The sequence below is a fragment of the Idiotropiscis lumnitzeri genome, chromosome 19 (assembly GCF_059441095.1).
Source record: "Idiotropiscis lumnitzeri isolate Australia: NSW breed Sydney's pygmy pipehorse chromosome 19, RoL_Ilum_1.0, whole genome shotgun sequence".
NCBI classification, from domain to species: Eukaryota; Metazoa; Chordata; class Actinopteri; order Syngnathiformes; family Syngnathidae; genus Idiotropiscis; species Idiotropiscis lumnitzeri.
The window spans coordinates 7677011-7700476 of record NC_142409.1 but is presented as its reverse complement, the minus strand read 5'-3'; the positions used below and the strand labels follow the sequence as shown (position 1 = coordinate 7700476).

At 39.6% G+C, this 23466-nt stretch overlaps 1 protein-coding gene across 4 annotated transcripts in view; it reads left to right on the top strand.

Moving 5' to 3' along the window:
* col11a1a (collagen, type XI, alpha 1a) overlaps positions 1-22841 on the top strand; it is a 41846-nt gene extending 19005 nt beyond the window's left edge. For all 4 annotated transcript variants that reach the window (XM_088282746.1, XM_088282744.1, XM_088282745.1 and 1 more), the window contains 53 exons: positions 330-383; positions 464-517; positions 1081-1134; positions 1226-1279; positions 1522-1575; positions 1686-1730; positions 1859-1912; positions 2000-2044; positions 2673-2726; positions 3250-3294; positions 3424-3477; positions 3710-3754; positions 4231-4284; positions 4381-4425; positions 5501-5554; positions 5637-5744; positions 5823-5876; positions 6614-6667; positions 6790-6834; positions 6907-6960; positions 7048-7092; positions 7827-7880; positions 8182-8235; positions 9973-10026; positions 10145-10252; positions 11140-11229; positions 11625-11678; positions 12020-12127; positions 12204-12311; positions 12435-12488; positions 12582-12635; positions 12735-12842; positions 13444-13497; positions 13587-13640; positions 13780-13833; positions 13901-13954; positions 14092-14199; positions 14299-14352; positions 14495-14548; positions 14709-14762; positions 16661-16714; positions 16825-16932; positions 17154-17207; positions 17376-17429; positions 18057-18164; positions 18371-18424; positions 18499-18534; positions 18621-18674; positions 18758-19004; positions 19702-19814; positions 20029-20097; positions 20984-21217; positions 21365-22841. In XM_088282746.1, coding sequence (XP_088138872.1) covers positions 330-383; positions 464-517; positions 1081-1134; positions 1226-1279; positions 1522-1575; positions 1686-1730; positions 1859-1912; positions 2000-2044; positions 2673-2726; positions 3250-3294; positions 3424-3477; positions 3710-3754; positions 4231-4284; positions 4381-4425; positions 5501-5554; positions 5637-5744; positions 5823-5876; positions 6614-6667; positions 6790-6834; positions 6907-6960; positions 7048-7092; positions 7827-7880; positions 8182-8235; positions 9973-10026; positions 10145-10252; positions 11140-11229; positions 11625-11678; positions 12020-12127; positions 12204-12311; positions 12435-12488; positions 12582-12635; positions 12735-12842; positions 13444-13497; positions 13587-13640; positions 13780-13833; positions 13901-13954; positions 14092-14199; positions 14299-14352; positions 14495-14548; positions 14709-14762; positions 16661-16714; positions 16825-16932; positions 17154-17207; positions 17376-17429; positions 18057-18164; positions 18371-18424; positions 18499-18534; positions 18621-18674; positions 18758-19004; positions 19702-19814; positions 20029-20097; positions 20984-21217; positions 21365-21511 — 3789 coding nt within the window. In that variant the 3' untranslated portion in view covers positions 21512-22841. The remainder of the gene's footprint in view (positions 1-329; positions 384-463; positions 518-1080; positions 1135-1225; positions 1280-1521; positions 1576-1685; positions 1731-1858; positions 1913-1999; positions 2045-2672; positions 2727-3249; positions 3295-3423; positions 3478-3709; positions 3755-4230; positions 4285-4380; positions 4426-5500; positions 5555-5636; positions 5745-5822; positions 5877-6613; positions 6668-6789; positions 6835-6906; positions 6961-7047; positions 7093-7826; positions 7881-8181; positions 8236-9972; positions 10027-10144; positions 10253-11139; positions 11230-11624; positions 11679-12019; positions 12128-12203; positions 12312-12434; positions 12489-12581; positions 12636-12734; positions 12843-13443; positions 13498-13586; positions 13641-13779; positions 13834-13900; positions 13955-14091; positions 14200-14298; positions 14353-14494; positions 14549-14708; positions 14763-16660; positions 16715-16824; positions 16933-17153; positions 17208-17375; positions 17430-18056; positions 18165-18370; positions 18425-18498; positions 18535-18620; positions 18675-18757; positions 19005-19701; positions 19815-20028; positions 20098-20983; positions 21218-21364) is intronic.
* Positions 22842-23466: the final 625 nt, after the last annotated feature.

Sequence of the window (23466 nt, the reverse complement as noted above, 5' to 3'; positions counted from 1 at the left end):
GAATATTTAGTATACAAAAAAAAATCATTGTGTGCTCTTATTTGTAGTTTTTTGGAGCTGTATAGAATATGCATGTAATAACCATGTAAGTAAACATTTATGAATTAGGTAAAACCGTTTCAAAATTGAATTTATATTGACATTGGTTGTTGTTAAACACTCTCCCCAAGCTCGCGACAATCTTGTTGAGGCCCATAGAGAGGGATTTATTTTAGCTAAACATCCCCCCCTAGTGGTCACATCTGAACAAACCCTGTCATTGTTGGAGAAAAATGCCTGGGTGCCAATTTTAGAGACAGCTTGCTTGATTCGTCCTATCTCCTGTCAAGGGTCTCCCGGGTTCAACTGGACTGAAAGGCGAAGGTGGAGATCCCGGTCCTCAGGTGAGAAGAATGAAATGACAAGTGAAAGACACTTAAAGGCCACCGTTGCTTACTGAGATGTTGTCTTCCGTGTCTACAAGGGGCCCCGTGGCGTCCAAGGGCCACCAGGACAAACGGGAAAAGCTGGCAAAAGGGTGAGTGAACTCCGTGACCCCAAGTCTACAATATCTCAGTGTTTGTTGTGTGCGGAGTTGTTTGTACCTGCTGCTCAAACGCTGAGAGGATTATTTACAACCCAACAAACAAGAGCTTGATAAGTGCTTAAAGGCCCGTGCAGCTTCCAATCCTCGGATCAATTGCCGGTCTGTTTAATCTGTCTGAAAATGTCAAAGTGAGTCAGAAAGCGAATAGGTTACATGCAGGCCCAATTGGGTTGCTAATAAACATAAAGCAGTTATACGAAAAACAATAATAGCCGAATCTTAATTAGTGCAGCACACTGGCGACATGATTTATTTTGTTTAATATTATAAATATAAAAAAAAAAAAATATTAATTTGAATTTAACCTAAACTGTTTTTCTTTCAACTTATTTTACAACATTGTATTTATTTTAGTGAATTTGTTCGAACTCCGATTAACCACCTGCTGGTAACCACGGGACACCGATATCAATTCTGTGTTTTAATAACAGGTGAAATTGCAAAACTATATTGCTGTATGTATTCGCTCAAGGTCTATCCTTTTGTTTTTTTAGGGTCGTGCCGGAGCAGACGGTGCACGTGGAATGCCCGGAGAGCCAGGCAGCAAGGTATCAATTATCATAAGCAATTATTGCGCAATATACATATTACTAAACACGTTACGTGCGGTGAGATGACATTCTTGTCTTTCTAAAACAGGGTGACAGAGGCTTTGATGGACTCCCCGGACTGCCTGGTGAAAAAGGACATAGGGTATATAGATACATTTCATTTTGTAGAATCATTTGGAATTTCTTCCTCAGTTTTTTTTTTCCTTTCTATACTCAAATTTATTAACATTTTTTTCCATTATTATAATTACGTGCCATCGACAATGTTGTTCTACGTGATCTTAGACTCAATTTTAATTGAAACAAAATTTCTTTTGTAAGATAAGATGAGATAAGGCTATGTGAGATAACGGGAATTCCATATTCTTTTTTTTTTTTAAACAGGGTGAGCCAGGACCAATGGGACCCCCAGGTTCTCCGGGAGAGGATGGACAGAGAGTACGTACTTCCCTTTTTGAATACACATCCTCAACAAGACAGAAAGCAAAAAAAAAAAAAATTTAATGTTGACTTCCAGAAAACAGTAAGGTGTCCATTTCTCCCCACAGGGCGAGGATGGAGAGATCGGACCCAGAGGATTGGCTGGCGAGAGTGTACGTGTATTTATTTATTTAATTTTATTTTATTTATACATTTTTTTTTTTACTTTTTCACAAATAGTTACATACATATTCTGAGCATCCCGACTATTAATTAATTAAATTCTTCTCATTCTTTGTAGGGTCCAAGAGGTCTGCTTGGACCCCGCGGTTCCCCTGGACCTCCTGGCTCACCTGTATGTGATACTTTTTTTTTTTTTTTTGGTAATTTTTGCAATTTAGTATTTTTCCTAATTTTTTTTTTTCTTAATTGTCCCTCACAGGGTATTGCTGGTGTTGATGGGCCTCCAGGTTCAAAAGGAAACATGGTAAGAACATAACTTTGTGTCTGTCTTTAAAATGTTTCCTTAATATGTGTTTAAGTCTTTGGGCAACTTTGCACTGTCTACGTTGGGCTGTTAACATTCCTTTGGGATTCACAGCTGTGAGGTCAGAGGTCATCCCAATGCCTCAAAGGACCTACAGAGGAGAACAGTCATTTGCTCGCATTCTAGCATGAGATCATGATGTTATTTGATATTTGTTATGGCATTTGCCATGAATAACGAGCTGAAGGAGGAACTACAGGGAGAAAAGTTCACTTTGAAGGACATTAATATCAAGACATTCATCATTAAAATGTGCTTGTCGTAGGATTCCTTAGAAGGCTAGGAGATCAAATTCAGACACAAAAATATTAACGATATCGTTGAGGGATGATTTTCACTTTTGGTTTAGTACTGCTTTCATCTGTATATTTTAATTTGAATAATTCCATTTTTTTTTTAATATATTCATAATGTACGTATCACTGTTGCCAACTTTCGCCGCTAGCTAAAGGACGACACCTCCTTGCTTGCTGATATTAACACACACACACATTCCAAGTGACATTTGCGAATCGAATGCAGCTGTCGTGTTATTTTTGCGTTGACCGCTATTCTTCATTTTGTCCAGGGACCACAAGGAGAACCGGGACCACCGGGCCAACAAGGAATTTCAGGGACTCAGGTAAACTCATTAATCACACGCAATCTTATGTCAAAACAAAGAGAGGGTGCCATTGTGTATTATATTCCAAAGTGAACTTTTTAATCTCCTCATATGAAGACACAAGAAATAAACACACACTCGTGAGCGCCACCTGCTATTTTTTTTTTTTCAATATTTAATTAATTAATTATTTTTTTTATTTGCAGTTCATTCATTTGTTAGCATCCTATTCTCATGTTAATGGCATTCCGACAAGGGTGCCACAACTGTTGGAGCGTGCTTAAGTACCTCGAAAAAAAAAAATAAACGCATTATTACAAATGAATGCATGCAACAAATATTTAATCAAACAGTCCCACACGGAAATTGTGTCCCCTGCTCACCCCTAATTTGACGCACACGCACATACACATGAGCTTAACATTCTTCCACGAGCTCCAATCTTTACAGTGCCGACATATTCTACAGCTGATCGTGCGTGTGTGTGTGTTGTCATGGAAACCAAAGTTTTTTTATTTCCATGTATGTGCTTATTTTATAGGGTCTTCCCGGTCCCCAAGGCCCTATTGGACCTCCTGGTGAAAAAGTATGTACTCGTTTATTTTATTAATTGCATTTATCCAGTTATCTGTGCATAATTTAGGAGGGAAATATTTTTTGTAACAACGCTTGACTCTATTGTAATCCAAAAAAACGTATTTTTCCTCATTTGCAGGGACCCCAGGGCAGGTCAGGTTTGCCTGGACTACCTGGTGCGGATGGACCTCCTGTACGTGCTCTTATTACCTGAATTCATGCATCTAGAAAATATTATTGCATAATATTATTGCATGCACATACTCTGGAACTCCTGCACCGATGATATCTAGATAATTTTCTTTTTTTTTTTTTAAAGATCTATTATAAGCATTGAACCCTTGCACGCCACTCAACATCAACCTCAGTCATTTCATTATTTCAGCTATCAGTATGATCTGTTCTATCTGATTATGTTTTTACAGGGTCACCCCGGCAAGGAGGGTCCAGCTGGAGAGAAAGGAGCCCAAGTAGGTGCCTTTAGGAATTAAATATGAATAAATCTGAATTAAAATCAAAAGCCTAATATTTACATTTTTCGTACCGTATTTCAGATGTGAATTTGCAGATAATGATTGCTGTGCAAATTTGTCCACCCGGAATAAATTTTTTGTCTCGTATTAATGATATGTTCCAAAGATAGTCCGCAATGATGAATGAAGTTACATTTATTTATTTATTTTGTATTTCTCTCCCTCAATCAATGTAGATATTCCATCTCATATATTTCTTTCGGATTTATGAATCAATATTTAGAAATATTATGATTATCTTCTAAATTGGAGAGATTATCCATTGCCGAGTTAAGACACTGATAGGCAAGTGGCGTAAATTTACCTAAAAAAAAATAAAAAAAATAAATAAATACTTTATAAGATGATATTGCAAAAGTCCTCATATAAATACTTGAATGCAAAGCTTTGATGTACTGTCCTGCTTCTTTCAGGGTCCAGTGGGTCCACAGGGTCCAATCGGCTACCCTGGGCCTCGTGGTGTCAAGGTACGATCCTTCAGCAATTAAATAGAAAATTAAAAATCATCTAATCTAATTGTATCTTCATTTGATGAGAGCATTAAAGTTTTTCCTGTCCAACAGGGTGCTGATGGTGTGAGGGGGTTGAAAGGTTCAAAGGGAGAAAAGGTAAGACAAGATGCTAACTGGTTTCACTTTCATGTTACCCAAGTGACGGGAATGAATTTTATGTTTGTAATTAAATACTTTAGTGGCTTTGCATTGTTCATATAATAATTCTCATTTTATGAATCCTTTATTCGGGTTTTCAAAATCAGCGGTTAGCAAAGTGTAGTATTAATTGAAAAAGAGACGTTGCCCACTACTGGCCTGGCATGAGTATTACATCATTTTGCCAACTTGTGTGAAAGTTGATTTTCATCTTTCGCAGAATTTTTTGAAAAAAATGTCTCCACTTTTCTCATGTTTCTGAAGAGGATTAGACCATTGAAACAAAGTTTTCGAAGCCCGCCTGTTAACATATTCAAGCTAGAGCTTCTGTAACTTGGGCCTGTCTTTGCCCTCCTCACGTCCGTCGGAATCCTTTTGAGCTATTGCCTATCGGAGGTCAGACGATGGCCTCCTCCGGTGGAGACAAAGACTGTGTTGAATGTGAAGCTGTCGTGCTCAAGGCGTCTGGCTTTCAAAGAACAATTCACTTCATCTCGAGCTGTTTGAAGTGTTTGCGTGCGTGTCGCTACGCGGAATTTCAAGGAATCCATCTTTGAAGTGTCAGAGATAGTCACTCGAGATCGATACGACTTTAATTGAATGAAATACACCATCTGACTCTGATGTTGTTACCATAGTGACAGCAGGTATGCGTGTGTTGAAGTTCCTGAATCATTGAAACCTGATTTAAACTCCTGAGCCTTGGGGATAAAGGTTCTATCATGAATAAGGGATGGGCTTTACCTCATGTGTACGAGCGTATGAAAGTGTGACGTCGGCATAGCTAATAGAACGATAACAGACAGGTGAGGACAAAACGTGTGACTGAATTTTAAAGATTACTTTCAATGACACGTTGTGTAGAATCAATCCAGTGTCACATTCGGCGCACATGTGATGCAGTTTCACATTATGACCTGCAGGGGGAAGCATAAATGATTCCGTATATGTATCAGGTGTCATTAGAAGCGCTCACAAAAAAGCAATGAGCACTTCTAGAAACATGCTGTAGGTTGTTTTTGTTTTGTTGTAGGGTGAAGATGGTTTCCCAGGTTTCAAAGGTGACATGGGAATCAAAGGAGACCGGGTGAGGAAGAGTTTCTCCATCTGATAGAAGAACTTCTTCCATGTCTGAGTCACATCAAGTCAACGTCATGATTACTTTTTAGGGTGAAGTTGGCATGTTTGGGGCCCGTGGAGAGGATGGTCCTGAGGGTCCCAAGGGAAGAGCAGGCCCCAATGGAGAATCAGGCCCCATAGGTCCTGCTGGAGAAAAGGTAATGACAATTGTTAGTCGACACATTTTTGAAAAATATTTTTGAGTTATTTTGGCTTCATGATTTCATATTACTCAGGGTAAACTGGGAGTACCAGGATTGCCAGGATATCCAGGAAGACAAGGACCAAAGGTAATTTTTTTTGTTCAAATAAATGACTCATTTAAGCATCCCAGGCTGCCAGAAACCTCAACTATCGACAACAAACTACCTAATAAATAAATAATAATCTGTTCAAAGGAAGGATGGATGAAACACTTATACAGGCACGATTACAGAAAAAAAATGTGCAAGTGTAAGCAAATTATTGCATCGACTATGTGCAGGTATGTTGTTTAATAATTCAAGATCGCGTGACTCAACAAATTTGTCCTTGTTTGATGTTTCCAACGCAACTTGATGTGGTGTGATCACGTTTTGGTAAGATCGCCTGCTCATGCAATTTGCCGTAACATAAAATTACGCTCATTTGTCTTTTGTTTGACACACGTCCCTCCTCTGTGTATTTGTGCATGTGTTCCTCATATATTCATTTAAGATAAGTTCCTCATTTTCTTAGCTTAAAAGTATAATTGCCAAAGTCGTTTTTGAAAATTTTCAGAAAACACTTTTGACCGTCTATACTAACGGAAAGAAAGTGCGACATTAGGTTAGAAATTGCTGTCGAGCTAACAATATACATATATTCATTTAAAATCCTGATTCATATAGAAGAACATTTTAATTTGATTAATTTAACAGGGTTATGGCTTGAACAAGTCTTGCTTAATTCCGGTAATTGTTCATAAAACATTTTAGTCACATGGAACATAACAACCAAGCGATGAATACAAAGATGAGGCCTCTCCTTTTTCTCCTCTTCTTGACAGGGCTCCAGTGGTTTCCCTGGATTCCCAGGAGCCAATGGAGAGAAAGGTGCCAGGGTAAGAAAAAAGCATCATAGCTAACACAAAAAAAATTTGATCTTCAATTTTTAAGCGAACAATGCCGGCTAGTGTCAGATAATTATTTCTCATTTTTTTGTCATTGTTGGGCTCTCTAACAGGGTGTGGCAGGCAAACCTGGTCCAAGAGGACAAAGGGGTCCAACGGTACGTATCTTGAAATATAATACCATATCTACTTTATGATCTCGTGATTATATGTTGCTTTTTTTTTTTAAGGGTCCTCGTGGGGCTCGAGGAGCCAGAGGCCCAACAGGAAAGCCAGGCCCCAAGGTATAAGAGTCACGAACGGTCAGAACAGGTAGAAAAAAAATGTTCAAAGAGAGACTATGGACTGATGATCATTTGTCGTCGTTTCAGGGCACATCAGGCAATGATGGTCCTCCAGGCCCGCCTGGTGAGAGAGTAAGTCCATGACGCATGAGTCTGATCAAGCAGTACTGTTCTTTAATTTGAACTCCTTCTCCTCGAAAATAACGCTTGAGCATGTTGGGAAATACCTGCTCACAATTTACCAACTGTGATGTTGCAGTTGTGACTCACATTTCCTTTTTACAACTTTACTCTCGTTCGTTTGCTGCACAAAGAAAATCCAAACCAAAAATAGTTAATTAAAAAACGCTGCAGGCTTTGGTACACACACACACACTTTATGTGTCGATAAAGTCTAATGGAATGTGTTGGTCGAGCATCACTGGGATCCGGCTCATAATGAACAATTGATTTCAAATCTATATAATAATAGTAAAATTAATATGACATTTAATACATTTTCGACTATAACCCTATTTATGTTTGGTGTCGCTCGCCACCTGCCCTGCTTAATTCTTTGGCCCACCACTGTACAATTTGTGCGATTTCCAACCGCTTATTAAATATAGCAGCGACATTTTTTATGACACTATTAAAACTAAACAGACTGAACTGCCTCATAAAACCTCTTTTGATGGTCATTGTAAAGTTTTTTTTTTTTTTAGTTGGGATTATTATTATTAAACCGCATTTTTTGCTGTGACTATATTAACCCAAGCATTTTTTTTCAATTAATTTTTTTATTATCTTTGATTTACATGAAGGATACATTTAACATCATTTCCACGCCATTGTCATTAGTCTGACAGTTGATCTATTTATTTTAGGGACCTCAAGGACCACAGGGCCCCGTGGGCTTCTCGGGACCAAAGGGACCGCCTGTAAGTAGCCTATATATCTTAGATACCTCAAAGTTTGTGTAATTCTGTAATTTTAATTTAAAAAACTGATTGTTGGGAAGCAAGAAAATTCCCATTAGTTCTTTACGTCCTATAATGGTCTTGTGGGTCAATGGATGGAATGTTATTGTCTTCACAGATATTTTTTCTTTTGTTGCACCATATGGTGTGCTTATAAAGCATTTATAAACTAATTTGGTTTTATTAATTTTTATTGATGATGACGAGTTTGTGCATCATGAATATGATCATTTAATTAATTCTTTTAATTTCCTCCACATAGGGACCACCTGGAAAGGATGGATTGCCTGGACATCCAGGCCAGCGTGGAGAGACAGTCAGTACTTCCTCAATATGTTCTTGTGCATTACATACTGTTCGTTTTGTTTGTGTCATTTCGAAGATGAAGTTCCGGGTATGCAAATGTGATGACACAGGCTTTATTCAAACCATTGATTTGAACTACAACAACACAAAACGTCATCGCATGAGTAAAAACAAAATTGCACTAACAAGGAATAGTGGGCGAGAACCAAGGGATGCAAAAGGCTAATTGAGACAACTTGAGAAAACGCAGGATTTGACAAGAAGCAGGACCACATGCAAAGCAAAAACTCCGGCAGTTTCATTTGTTTGTGGCTGAACCTAAATAGTACAGACTGCTGATTAGCACCAGGTGGATCGGACTGATTGGAATTGGTTCCCTTCTGTGACTCCGCCCACTACTCCACCAGGATGGACTGTGGGTGGAGAGAACATAACACACAATGAGTAACAGGCTGTATTCTGACCGACGAGATGAATCCAACAATAACAAAAAAAATAAAAAAATTGAACCTTGTCACATTTATTTGAATGTCCCTCTCGCCGATTTTATTCCAAACTTGAAATGCATCACCGATTGGACAAGTCTCAGAGGGCTAGAAGTTCTTCTAAAATGATACTTTCCATTTCTGCTATCTCGAATGACGATATAATCTTCATTACAATGTTTATGGTCGTGGATTTATTGCTGAAGAGTCTGCACTGCAGGCATCCAATATGTGGATTGATTACCGCAATAAACATGCTCATGGGCTCTAAGACACATCAGCACAAGTTGCATTGCAGGAAGTGCGTATAAATATTTGAGTATTTGTCACAGAGTCAAACCGGATCTCTGGTTCTGCTAAATGCTTGTAATTTGTGGGCCTGTAAGGGCTTTCCCGCGATATGGTTTGCACGCAACCTTAATAAATCGGCTATATACTGTACTTAATGATCCAACAAAAAGTCCAGAGTTTACACTGCCACTCGCCCAAAGTCAGCAGGGAAAGGCTCCGGATTCCCAAATAAGGGCATGTGCTATCAAAATGGATTTTGCAACCGCAGTCATTTTTTTTTTTTTTTTAGGGAAAATGGGGAGCATCACAAAAAAATAGTTTGCCCTATGAAGGGTAAGGAATGTTAAAACAAACCCCAACGGGAATACTGCACGGCATAAACCAATCAAGCGTGACTGTGAACTCATTCAGCAGCTTTTTTTTTTTTCCCCCACAACTAATTGTTCAGTATCTTCCACCCCACTCCCTAGAGAACTTTGTGTGTGTGTGTTTACACACGTGTGTGTGCATGCCTTAGTGTCTTCCTTTATGAATGACATTCACACTGTTCTTGAGACGATAATCAGACATTCTCCTGAGATCTATGTAAACTTATAAAGGAACTTTAAAAAAAAAAATAAAAAAAAAAGTGTGACATTATCTAGTTGGCGAAGTTATGCTGCTCAATATTATTTACGTTACGTTTTAAACTTTATATTTTATAGCAATTGCAATTGTGAGAATATAGATCTACGTTTAAGGCAGCACAGTTTATTATAGTCGTTAACGTAGGTGGTTATGTTGTTTGTTTATGCCCTGCGATCGACAAGTGGGGAAAAATGGAGGCTTGGATGTTGCAGTTGTAAAGGATTTCTGTTTTTAATTAGCTATGGGAACAGAGTTTGAGACACACACCTGAAATACATTTCTCTTAGTTCATTTTTTTTGTTTGTTTGTTGGTTTTTAATTAAACCATCTGTCTTTTCTTCCAGGGTTTTCAAGGAAAAACTGGTCCACCGGGTCCAGGAGGTGTAGTTGGGCCCCAGGTAAAATAAATAAATAAATAAATTACTAAAAGACAAAATATTAATGAATATATCTATTAGACTCTCTCTAACACCACATCTACTTCTTGGGCTTGTGCTAAAATATATTTCACATTAGGGACCCACTGGAGAGACTGGCCCTGTTGGTGAACGAGGCCACCCTGGACCTCCTGGTCCACCCGGAGAGCAAGGTCTACCTGGAGCTGCTGGCAAAGAGGGAGCAAAGGTACGTCAAGACCGCATATATTATATCGGGAATCCATTAAACAAGTTTTCCAGAATAGTAGTCCGCTATACCGCTCCAAAAATGTCCCTAAAAGCTTCAATTTACACGCCAATCACGAATAATGTTCAAATATTATTTAAAGAATTGTTTTAGTTTTTATATTTAAGACCTGTCATACAAATAATGACGGTAACTATGCATTTACTTTGCATTCATGATAAACTACGGAGCCTCCCTACTTATGAACAACTTGTGTTATGTCACTTTTGTTACAACTGAGTTATAACATAACGATGAGCCCATGTATAGCAATGGGGTACAATCCTGACAAAAGCGTCAGCCGTTATTGAACATTCAATATATATTATACAAAAGATTTGATTTGACATGCTCAGGCTGAATTCTTCCCTTGGTCAACATTTGAGAGCCCGTTCGAGACATTTTGTCGAAACAACTCCCCTGACTTTCTGTAACACTTGACCTCCATTGCATCCCTCCTCTCTCCTGTCATGTGCTTTCATTTCCAACCCCCATCTTCCCTAAAACGGACAATCTAATCAAGTCTGTCAGCTAACTCTAAACGCTTTACTACTCCCAGAGCCATTTCCCTCTCTTGTTTTCACTCAGGCCTCTGTTTTAGTATGCCAGGGACACTTTGCTCAAGTCCAAGCAGCAGAGTCGGAATCCTTTTATAAGCCCCACAGGCTCTCTTGCGGCTGTGCCTCCCTGTTTGGAGTGTTCTCAATGAGAAGAACAAAGCTAGGAGAAACTTTTCTGCTTAAAAAAAAAAAAAAAAAAAGAAAGAAATCTGATTTGATGTCATGATGATCACTACAGGTTGGTTATGCCCTGTTTTTGTAATGAAGTAATTTGGATTGTGTGTTCAGGGAGACCCCGGGCCGCAGGGTTCCTCTGGTAAAGACGGTCCCCCCGGCCTCAGAGGTTTTCCAGGCGAGAGAGGTCTACCTGGTGCCACGGTAAGAGATGAACATATTGATCACTGCTTGCCTCGACACATGGGTTGGTTAAAGAGGCTGGTGGCAGAGCTTTACGCCATAACAAATGGAGCAGCATCTATCTGCATCTATTCGTTTATTTTGAGACAGCAGCCCTCACATGTAATACTGCGTAGAGGAAATGAAACGTGACATGGAACAAATTACGTCCTCCGCTGCAATGCATCATGGTCCAAGCTGAAGGATAAAATAATTGGACAGGGATGCCGTTTGCTGTGTTTCTACAGTGTTGTGAAATGCTGCACATGTTGTGCATAACATTTTTCATAAATTGTATTTGGCTTTTATCTGTTGTACAGCCGATAAGTTATGATGAAGGAAATAATCAACTTCCTTTCCCCCCCCCCCATTCTTAGGGTCCTGCAGGTCTGAAGGGAGGAGAGGGGCCCCAAGGTCCACCTGGTCCTGTTGTAAGTACTATAGGTGAATGTATTGTAAAATTCGAAAGATAATCCAAAATGGTATCAACATGGTTTTTGAATTTATACTTACCGTACTCATAAAACTAAGTTATTGAATTTTATGAGGTGAATAATTGGCATTAGTTTTCATTCATATCAGCGTTATCTTTTACTAATTGAAGTCCACCAGACTAGATATTCAGATTTTTGTCTTCAATATTACTCGTACAACAAATATGTATATATAATAATTGAATAGCATAAAAAAATTTGGATCTAACGCGATGTAATTATATATATATATTTTGCCTTTATTATTGACTTCTTTGAATCTCTGTCTCTTCATGAAGGGTTCTCCTGGCGAGAGAGGTCCTGCTGGTTCAGCAGGTCCAATCGGCTTGTCTGGTAGACCAGGCCCTCAAGGTCCCCCAGGTCCTGCTGGAGAGAAAGGTGCACCTGTAAGTATTGGTGAATATTGATTGATACTATATTTTCGTTCCTTAAGGTGGCAAACAAAGCTCTTTATTGTATTAGGGAGAGAAAGGTCCTCAAGGTCCAGCTGGTCGTGATGGCGTCCAAGGTCCTGTGGGTCTTCCGGGACCTGCTGGACCGCAAGGTCCACCTGGAGAGGACGGTGATAAGGTCAGTAAGCTACATCCTCGTTTTTAACTACTGTTAGAGTCCTATCGTTGATATCTTCAATAACGGTCCGTGGCGACGACATTTATTGGAGGCAGTTGACTGATCTTTCCGTGTATTTCCTAGGGAGAGGTTGGCGAGCCCGGCCAGAAAGGAAGCAAAGCTGATAAGGGAGAACAGGTGGGTCTGGAGGAATTCCCTTCATATTCAAAACGCCATTTGACATTTTATAGGCAGAACTACTTATGTATATTTTTGGTTTATGTTTGTTAGGGTCCTCCTGGACCAGCTGGTCTTCAAGGTCCCATTGGTGCCCCAGGTCCTGCTGTAAGTGTACCTGCTTTGTCGTGAATTAAACTGCCATTACAGTATATCACTCTAATGTATTATTTTAAACTTGTCATATTTAAAAATGTTGGTTCTCAGGGAGCTGATGGAGAGCCTGGCCCCAGAGGTCAGCAGGGTATGTTTGGGCAGAAAGGTGATGAAGGAGCCAGAGGTTTCCCTGGACCACCTGGTCCCATCGGCCTACAGGTTAGATATATATTTAAACACAGGTATATATTCAGGTATATGTAGTGATAGTTTTCAACATTGTTTAATATTTCTAGACTGAAGCATTATTTCATATGATTTAAAAAAAACGTTCAAGTAGTAGTAGTATCGTTACAGCAGTCCAATAAAATGTCCGTATATTATTTGAGACCTCATTAAATTGTTGAAATACTCTGCACCGGGTTGCAATTAATTGACTTTTAAATAGAATTCATTCACTTCCTATCGACTTTCCATTAATTGCAAATCCCAACCTTCTCTCCTCGTCTCCTTCCGTTTATCACATTTACCATTCTGCATAATTAGACCGCTAACGATTTAATCTCAACGGGCAACTTGACACCGATGAGATCTCAGCATCGAGGAATTATCATGCATCGCACAGAGGTTTTGTCACGCAGAATTGACTTAGAAGCACAATAAAAGAACAAACTCTTTGCAGCAAATTTCATGAAAAGTGGAAATGTTCACAAATCACATGCCATCAAAATTTGCCATTTCTTTGCAATTTTAATTATGATTTATTTTTTATTTATGTCACGTGGTGTTATAAGATGTATATTTGTTTTTATATCATCAGGGGCTTCCAGGACCTCCTGGTGAGAAAGGAGAGAACGGTGATGTTGGCCCCATGGTAAGAGACGGATTCTCTACCATCACGCAGTTAAATATTTAAAAATGTATTCACTATGCACACAACTGTATTCTTTTTTTTGTCTGTAGGGTCCTCCTGGTCCCCCTGGTCCTCGAGGTCCTCAAGGTCCGAGTGGTGCTGATGTATGTATGATTTAATTACATGGATTGAGACAGAATCGTGGCAATGTTCAACAATTGTGACAGTAAATTGATTGTCTGTGGATTTACAAGCTCTCCAGTTATCAGCAGGTGTTCTTCACCTCATTTTTCTGTATTGCAGGGTTCACAAGGTCCTCCAGGTGGTGTGGGTCCCGTCGGTTCAGTGGGAGAAAAGGTACGTGGCGCACTATCCTCATTTGCGCAACATTAATTTTAGTCACTGAGGTTTGTCTTTCTACAAGGGTGAACAAGGTGAGGCTGGGAACCCCGGGCCACCTGGAGAGCCAGGCACTGGGGTATGCTATCTCTGTTTTGTCAACAGAACAGTAAAATTTGTTTGTCGTAGCGTTGGTATATTCAGAACTTGGCAAAGAGTTTTAGCGTCATCACACAAAATATTTACATATAACCCTCATTGCCCCAATTACAACAGGGACCCAAAGGCGAGAGAGGAGAGAAGGGTGAGGCAGGCCCTCCCGGTGCTGCTGGACCCGCTGGCGCCAAAGGACCCCCAGGAGATGATGGTCCAAAGGGTAACCCTGTAAGTATCATGATTTTTCTCCCATGTAAAACATTTTGCTTCAGCTGCAACAAATCTGATCTCTTTCCCTTCAATGACAATTTGTTTTCATTTTAAAAGGGTCCCGTTGGATTTCCCGGAGACACTGGTCCTCCTGGAGAGCCAGGTGTTGCTGTGAGTATGAGGCAAAATTAAGTTATTTAAAAATTATTTTGAATTATGCTTAATATATTGATAACACTGTTTGAATCGCAATAAGTAGGGCTGATAATTTAATGTATTTTTGTTTTTTTTTTGACATCCAACATGTTTTTAGGGCACAGATGGAGAAACAGGAGAGAAGGGCGAGGATGGTGAAACTGGTCAGGCAGTAAGTTGTTCACATTACAGGGGTTGTAAATGTATACTGTTCATATTTTGAGAGTAATGTGTCTAAAATGTCGACTTTAATATATTTTTGAAGTTTGCGATTTAATGTGAGTTAACTGTATTTTAATTGCCTAACATAATGTGTTTCTCTGCATCTCAAGGGACCCCCAGGTCCATCAGGGGAAGCCGGCCCACCTGGACCTCCTGGCAAAAGAGTAAGTTCATTGCTGTGAAGGTGATTGGTTTATTTCATTTTCCATATGGTCTTGAAAACATTACAAGTTTGCATCTTGACATTTCTGGCCCAACTTCATATGAATGCTCTCAATGTCCAAAAGTTTTCATTCATGAACCAAAATTGTTTTGAAATAAATGAGATCGTGCCTGTCCTCCTCCACAGTTTGGTCTTGTCACACCTGCACTTAAGCATGGTGATTCATTTTCATAAAAAAAAAATAAATAAATAAAATAAAGCCGGGATATTCAGGCAGAACATGCTGTCGTGAACGAAAGACGATCTTCAGTCTGATGTTGATGGGAAACGAGCAAAATCAAAATCAGGAATCCTTTTTTTTTTTTTTTTCCCCTGTCGCGCAAGAAATGAAAAAAGGGCTTATCAAGAAATTGATCCTTGATTCCTTTAAATCTTGTTCAAAATGAGAGCCACTGCAAGTGTGACACATTATTGATTGCATGCTGCTGCCTGACAGCTGCGGCAAAGCAGATTCATAACATAGATGTGGAACCATTGCTAAAAGGATCCGGGAGTTGCTTCAAGAAACAGAGTATGAGGAAAATAAGGTGGTATTTTCTCGTTTAGGAAAAGTCACAAAATGGATTTCGGGTGACTTTAGTTGGAACAGTCAGTCACTACTTTGGATAAGAAAAAGCTGTTTATTGCACTAATTGCAACCCTTCGGGGAAATTTGGACAGAGTCGTTAGATTACGACAATTTACTCGTCCATTGTCACGATTTTTCTTTTTGTTAGTTTTTTTGTGTGCGTGTGGGCAAAACACAGGTCAATTGGTTGTGGCCTCAAACGCAGCAAGGCAGAAGAAACAAAATAAAGTATTAACATAAACACATTCAGCAAAAATAAATCGGAAGCGCTGACAACGTCTTAAAAGACCAAAACTCAAAGTAAGAACAAAACAAAACTGAGGAAAAAACAAAACAAAAAACTGATGAGACAATGAGGAACACCTGGACATAAGACGAGTGTCCGGGGGAGCTGATTGGAAGACACAATGGACTTCGTTGACGAGCACAGGTGGCAAAAAAAAAAAAAAAAAAAAAGTTTAACGTTCAATACAAAAAAAGGCACATGAGGAAACAAGACTATAATTAAATTTAAAAAATATTTTTTTTATATGATTTCTATGACACAGAACAATTCTGTTCAGTTTATAAGACTGCGGTTGTGCAAAAAGGGAAACGTCTTGGTTCTGATCAAGATACGCTCGAGCGCCAGTTCCAAGTGAACATGACAAGCTAACGAAAGCTTCAAGGTAGGAGAAGCTGGACGGGGGAATTAGGAAGGGGCTCAATTTGGGCTTTCGATCAATAGGCACTCCGGCTTTAGCTGGCCGCATGAGTCGAGACGGGGTGGCGGCGGAATGAGGAGAGGAAAAACGATGACACTGGAACGTTGACATGGATACACACCTGTCTTTTGATTAAACTTCAAGCAGACAAAACCAAGTCACTCAAATTGATCTTGACACCACTGAAGTGGCGTTCAAGCACACTGGTTAGTGTCTGAACTCTTTGGAAAAAAAAATTGGATTATCAACCAGCCAGTTTTCAGCAATGGCTGGAGAGATGTCTTTTCCTGGCTGCTTGTTGCTAGGCGGAATCTTTGACCAATATATGCCAGATACTCCCACTTGGCAAAGACAGAATCAATTAGAAAATGCGAACTATCGCAAGGAACGAAAACACCTTCAATTAAAGATAAACTATTCAACATTTGAAAAGAAATCACTTTCTTTTGTCATGCCTCTGAAATGTTTTGAGGTGTCACAATCAGCCGCTCGTCTGCAAGCAACGGCTGCATGATAATGTCAATTATGTATTTAAATGCTTAATAACACCCCCGCCCTCCTTCTCAGGGGCCTCCGGGAGCTGCTGGTGCTGAAGGCAGACAAGGAGAGAAGGGCGCCAAGGTAACAAACTCTTAATTAGATTTCTCGGCTTGAAGTGACATTGTCACATCGTGACTTTTACCAACTAGTACAACTTTCCCTGCAACAACTTCCTGTTTTGCTATTTCCAGGGTGAGGCTGGGTTCGAAGGTCCAGCGGGTAAAACCGGACCTGTGGGGCCTCAGGGACCTGCTGGAAAGCCTGGTCCAGAAGGTTTACGTGGAATCCCTGGCCCAGTTGTAAGTCTATAACAACAAGTATACCTAAGTGCCGTCATACTTTTGCTCTTTAATTCAGTGACTTCCCATCCAATTAAAAATCATATAATGAGATATTAACTATACGTAGTAATATAGTAGTAATAAAGTAGTAATATAGTAGTAATACACACATTCTGGTTATAAACATAGAAAATTAGGGAAAGGGGAAATACAAATAATGTAACGTCATGTTTTCACAGGGTGAACAAGGACTACCCGGTGCCTCAGGACAGGATGGCCCACCTGGACCAATGGTTAGTTGTCAACTCGGAAAGCGGTTGTCCTTAATTTTGCTGCATTACGCGTGTGTCATGTTGTCAGTTAAAGCTTTTTGTCTGGAATCTTCATTTCGATAATGCTCTAAATTTTTATTTTATCCAGCACCAAGTGGTTCTGTTTTAACATTTTCTACTTCTGTTCAGGGTCCTCCTGGACTTCCTGGTCTGAAAGGTGACCCAGGCTCCAAGGGTGAAAAGGTAACTTTATTGGATGATTGTCATTAGAAAATTTGGAAAAGATGAATCATGGTCCGAGTTTGGCTGCGGTCATAGATGATTCAGACAACACACTTCGAGTCTGTCTATGAACAATATATTTAAGGATAAGAAATAATGCAGCAATTTTTTTTTGGTCCACAGTGGCAATACAGGGAAAACTTTTTCATAGGAATCAGCACTGTGATGCATCACTCTAATCGTATCCTCGATGCCTCTGAATGTGCTGGTAAAATAGAAGTAGTGAGGATATTGTGACAACCCACATTACTGCATCATAATTACCTCCCACACACGGACACGACGGCCTGAGACGGGAGCAGTTGAAAAGTGAGGACGAGTGTTGTGTTTTATAACTCTTTACATGCAAAGTGTGTGGTTAGAGCATACCTATTTCAAAAGCATTATGGTTCTACTTCAAACTTTTTTTTTTTTTATACGCAACAATGTGAAGCGATGTTGAATCCTAATAAAAAGTCAGCCTCCACACCCCTCAATGCGTACTTTTCATATATTTTTGTGGAAGGAAAGCAATCATAGCCCTGGCTGACGAGTATCGTTTTAAAAGAGCACCTTTGTGCTTTAAAAATGTGCATTTTTCTTATCCAGGGACATCCAGGTTTAATCGGTTTGATCGGACCTCCCGGCGAACAAGGAGAGAAGGGAGACCGAGGTTTGCCGGGGCCGCAAGGGTCATCTGGTAACAAAGGAGACGGTGTAAGTAGTTTATGACCCGATTCACGAGGCATCATCAACTTGTTCAACCGACACAATTCTCGTACGATGACAACATTTCTGTGTCTCTTTAATATTCATCCCATGCACTAATCTAGCTTTTGATTCATTACTCAAGTCTCACAGCAATACTATTCCTCTCCACTGTTTCTTTGATGCATGGCCGCCTCTATCTCATCTTTTATTAGGGTATCAGTGGATCAGCAGGTCCTCTCGGTCCCCCCGGTCCTCCTGGTCTACCTGTAAGTCTATTCACTGATTGGATTGTTTAGATTTCCGTGGAGTGAATGCCAATTTGATGTGCTATCTCGTTCAGGGTCCTCAAGGTCCAAAGGGAGCTAAAGGTTCAACTGTGAGTAAAACATTTTTTTTTTAAATATAAACCGGCACATGGTTATTCAGAAGATTTTCAACATGGTTAATTAATCTTTCTCTCAGGGTCCAGCTGGTTCTAAAGGAGATACCGGTACCATTGGTCCTCCAGGTCCTCCTGTAAGTCAATAAGGATTGTACAGTTGTGTTGTGTTTCAATCAAGAACAATTCCCACTTTCGACATCTATGACGCACCCCGCAGGGCCCACCGGGTGAGGTCATCCAGCCACTGCCCGTCCGCTCCCCCAAGAAGACCAAGCGTTCCAGCGATATGCAGTCGGACGCAGCCGGGACTTTCATGGACTATGGCGAGGGCATGGAAGACATCTTTGGCTCGCTCAACAACCTTAAACAGGATATCGAGCGCATGAAATATCCCATGGGGACACAGAACAACCCAGCTAGAACTTGCAAAGACCTGCAACTCTGCCACCCAGAATTCCCTGATGGTAGGTCCAAAAAGGAAAACGCTACTAAGTGAAATTGAATAATTAGTTGCTTTGTTTGGATTTAGAAAAAAAAAAAAACAACTAAAAATCATAACAATAAATACAATCTTTTAAGTCAACTTTTAATATGCGTAGCTGTCATACAAGTGTAAAAAGAAGTTAACCACCATTAAAATAACAAAAATATCAGTCTTAACTCTGATGACGAGTGACAAAAATGGAGAAGGGAGATTACTGCCCGGCCACATGAACACTTCTGTCATGCAAGTGTAAAAAGAAGTTAAGCAGGAAAACAGAGGCTATTCATAAAACATACAGCTAACTTTGCTGTGTACATTTTCTCTTTTTTATTTATTTATTTTTTTTTTTTGTTCATTTTCAGCCAAATTTATCATTTTGTAGCAGCCAGGACAAAACAGTTAATTTTAGTTCATTTATTGAAGCCCCTCCCCTTATTTTAACATCATTGACCCCAAAATGCCACAGAAGTTGCACCAAAGTATTTTTTTTATATTCGGCATGGCTTTAGCCTGTCCATTAATTGGTAATCCTGAACTGAGATGATATCATAACGTTACAGCATCTTTTTCGTTTTCAATGCTGAAGTGCATTAAAGCAGTTTTGACAGGTGTGTCATGTCTTCACTAGTACATTTTTATTTGGATATCATTTAAAAAGGATCATTGACTCTTCTCAGGTGAATACTGGATTGATCCAAACCAAGGTTGCTCAGGGGATTCTTTCAAAGTCTACTGTAACTTTACTGCTGGTGGAGAAACCTGCATCTATCCAGATAAAAAGTCCAATGGCGTAAGTTGCTTTTAACCGTTTATACCCATGATGTTTTTCTGTGAAATCCGATGATGGTATCTTTAATCTAGTAGACCGCGCAACACACACAAAAAGGCTTTGCACTTTTGTGCAATTGATGACAGGCAAATGCAAATGAGAATCATTTATTGGAACGAACATGAAGAAGGGCATATTCGTTCCATAAAAATACCGTGTCTCTCTTTTTCCACAGGTCAGAATATCCTCATGGCCGAAAGAAGTTCCTGGGTCATGGTTCAGTGAATTTAAGCGTGGTAAAATAGTAAGTGTTTTCTCTCACGCTCAGTGTGCCGGGAACGAGGCCAACTTTTGGTTTAAAAAAAAAACAAACAAACTCATCTCCGCTTTTCTGAGTTAGAGCTCATATGAAAACACCGCGGCGATATAACACTACCGTCGGTCTCACATTGCCCTTGAGCAAGTAAAAATGCCCTGTCGTAAACAACACATGTCCTGCTCAATCAAACTGCTGTTTCTGTGGGTGCATAGAGGACAAACTTGACAGCATGCAGCTTTTTCTTTTAAAAAGTTGCCCATTTGTCTCTTCAGTGTTTTTTCTAAAATTCAATTTAGCTAGGAAAGATGTATTGATCGCATTTACACCATAAATAATAGAAATGTGCTGATTTGTTAACTAAGCGTACATAGTTTTTATTTTTCTCTAACGCAGGCGTAAGCAAGCTACGGCCCGGGGGCCACATGTGGCCCATTAAACTTTTTAATCCGGCCCGCCAAACTGGAAAAAAATTAAATGACTAAACCTTGTTAATGTTTTATTTTCCTAACTCTGGTATGTCAAACACAAATATTTAGTTGTAATGCTTTTGTTCACTTTCATTTAAAATTAAATGTTTTTTTTTGGTTACCAAAACACTCCATCCATCTGCTCCTGGTCCGGCCCCTCTGTCAAATTTTAGAACACATTGTGGGCCGCCAATCAAAAAGTTTGCACACCCCTGCTCTATAGCCTTCTTTAGTGTCATTCCAAATGTCTAATCAGCTCTATTCAGCTCAAAAGCTCTTATTAAATGTCAAGTGACAGTAAACACATATAGGCTCGATAATTCAATTTCCTATGTTCAATTTACAAGGTTGCTAATAGGACGGAGCTCAAATCGCTTCCAACGTGGACTTTGCTCCTTCCGCAGCTTTCCTACGTCGACTCAGACGGCAACGCAATTAACATGGTGCAGATGACCTTCCTCAGACTACTGACAGCCTCGGCAAGGCAGAACTTCACCTACAACTGCCACCAGTCAGTGGCATGGCATGACGCCACCAGTGACAGCTATGACAAGTCGCTACGCTTCCTGGGTGCCAATGACGAGGAGATGTCCTACGATAACAACCCTTACATTAAGGCCCTCTCCGACGGATGTGCGGTAAGGATCTTGTTTTTTTTGGAAATAAATATGGAAAACGTCAATTTGTCGGCCCTGGCTTGGATGCTTTTAAAAGCGTTGTCGAAATTTTTCCATTCCTGAATGTTTTTTTTTCCTCTAAGCGCTTGCTCTGTTTCTCTGTTGCAGACGAGGAAGGGCTACGGAAAGACTGTGATGGAGATTAATACTCCCAAAATCGATCAGGTTCCAATCATCGACGTCATGTTGACTGACTTTGGGGACCCAAATCAGAAGTTTGGGTTTGAAGTTGGGCCCGTCTGCTTCCTTGGCTAAAAATAAAAATGAAAAGATAAAAAAAAAAAATAATAATTATAATAATTAAAAAGGACTTGATGGGGTCAGCAGAGAAAGTCAAGTTGAAGCTTCCCTAGCCCCCCAACTACCCCCCCACCACCACCACCACCACCCCAGGCTTTTCTATGCCACATGCAAGTTTTGAATAAGAGATGGTGTAGCAAACATGTCCTTTCCATGTATGTACGCGTAACCCGGGAGATTACCTGTTGCCCTTGTAGGGCTCGAACCACATGACTAACCCCATCAACGGAGCAAAAGGTGAAGGACATTTGAAAGCGTGGCAGAGGAGAGCAAATCGGAGTGAGCCGAGAGAGGCGGCGGCCGGGCGACATGGGTGGACACGGACCTCCTCTCTGGATTCTCCAGGTGTTGTACAAAAAAAAAAAAACAATGGTGCTGGTTCAAAAACACACTCAAAAATGAAACAAAGAGGTGCTAAGAAACGAAAAGAAGGTATATTTTAATAATTTTTGTACATTACTGTCATTTCTGAATCCACTTTCAAAACTTGCATGTGTTACACTCGGCTTCCGGCTATTCCAGCAAAAGGACTCTCCATTTGAATTCCGCGATTGTTCCGTTTTACCAAATACTGTGTACCTTTCAGCAGGCAAATAAAGTGAGCATCCAAACAATTCTCCTTTGCCAAATTTAGACTTTGCCCTTTGTATATATTGACACTCCAAAGCTTGAGGCTCAACAACACGGCAACATCTCCCACTAATGTTGTGATCCTGTGCTAGTAGCAATCATGGCATTCATTTAATTAATTTAATTCTATTTGTTGTTTTTTTTTTTTTTTTTCTGTTTTGTTTTCTGACAGGCTTTTAATTTTGGTTGTATACCTCAGACTTTCTTGATAACCTTTTAGGATGCAAGGATGTTATACCCTGTATATACCTTGGTTAAACAATTAAGTTGATATATTTTGGGTGGGGATTTTTTTTTTGTTTTTTTTGAAAGAGAGCGTTCCACAACTGCTAGACATCCACTGTTGAAACCCTTCTGTGAATGAATGCAATGAGAAGCCCTTAAGGTGACCCATTTTTTTTTTTTTTTTGTAACTAAAGAGAAAATGTTTTCACGTTGCTTTTTATAGTTCAATTAAATATTAAAACTGGATTCTAAACAACAGTGAACTGCATGTCTCAGTGGTTTGTGTAAAAAAAAAAAAGACTTTGGAATAGTAGGCCACCTACTGTACTTGTCAAGTGCTTTATATCAAGGATATGTTACGTCAACGAAAGACTTTTGGGCTGGTGCAATTCCATCTCTCTTGAAATCAATAAAGTTCCATCTAAAAAGATTTTCCTTTCATTCTTGGCATGAGGAAATGTCACATTTTATTTGTATTTTAAGGGGAAACAAAAAAAATATGCTTAATAATTTATTGTCTTGGAAGACTATCTTCTAATGATTTTACATTAACAGCCCTAATTTAATGAATTTTCAATTAAAAGTAAATGACTTATGTTAGCACAAAAAAAAAAAAAAAAAATCTACTTGTAACTTTCTCCTCACCCGTTGCAAGCAAATGTCCATCCTGCTAATGCCAAGTGACAGGTTTGCTCTGAGGAGTAAATGAACTTGACTCGTCATTTTCATTTGATCTTGTCTCCCGCTTTGGTGTGTGTGTGTGTGGGGGGGTGCAACCAAAGAGAATGCGCAAGTGGAAGCTCAGATTGTTTGAATAGCAAAATGGAACTCATCCCAAAGTTTCACATCAAATTTGCATCCTCTAGCAATTTACGGAAGTTCAGTCTCCTAATCAGGGTGGAAATCCGTTTTACATTTTCACTGGGCAATCCTGTTTAAAAAAATTGAATGTTACACTAAAAGATGCTCTCGTGGTCCGTAGCACCAGGTTCCAAAAATCTGTTTAACCTCTACCTACTACTTTCGAACATCATCTTTGATGTGGTTCTTGTGTC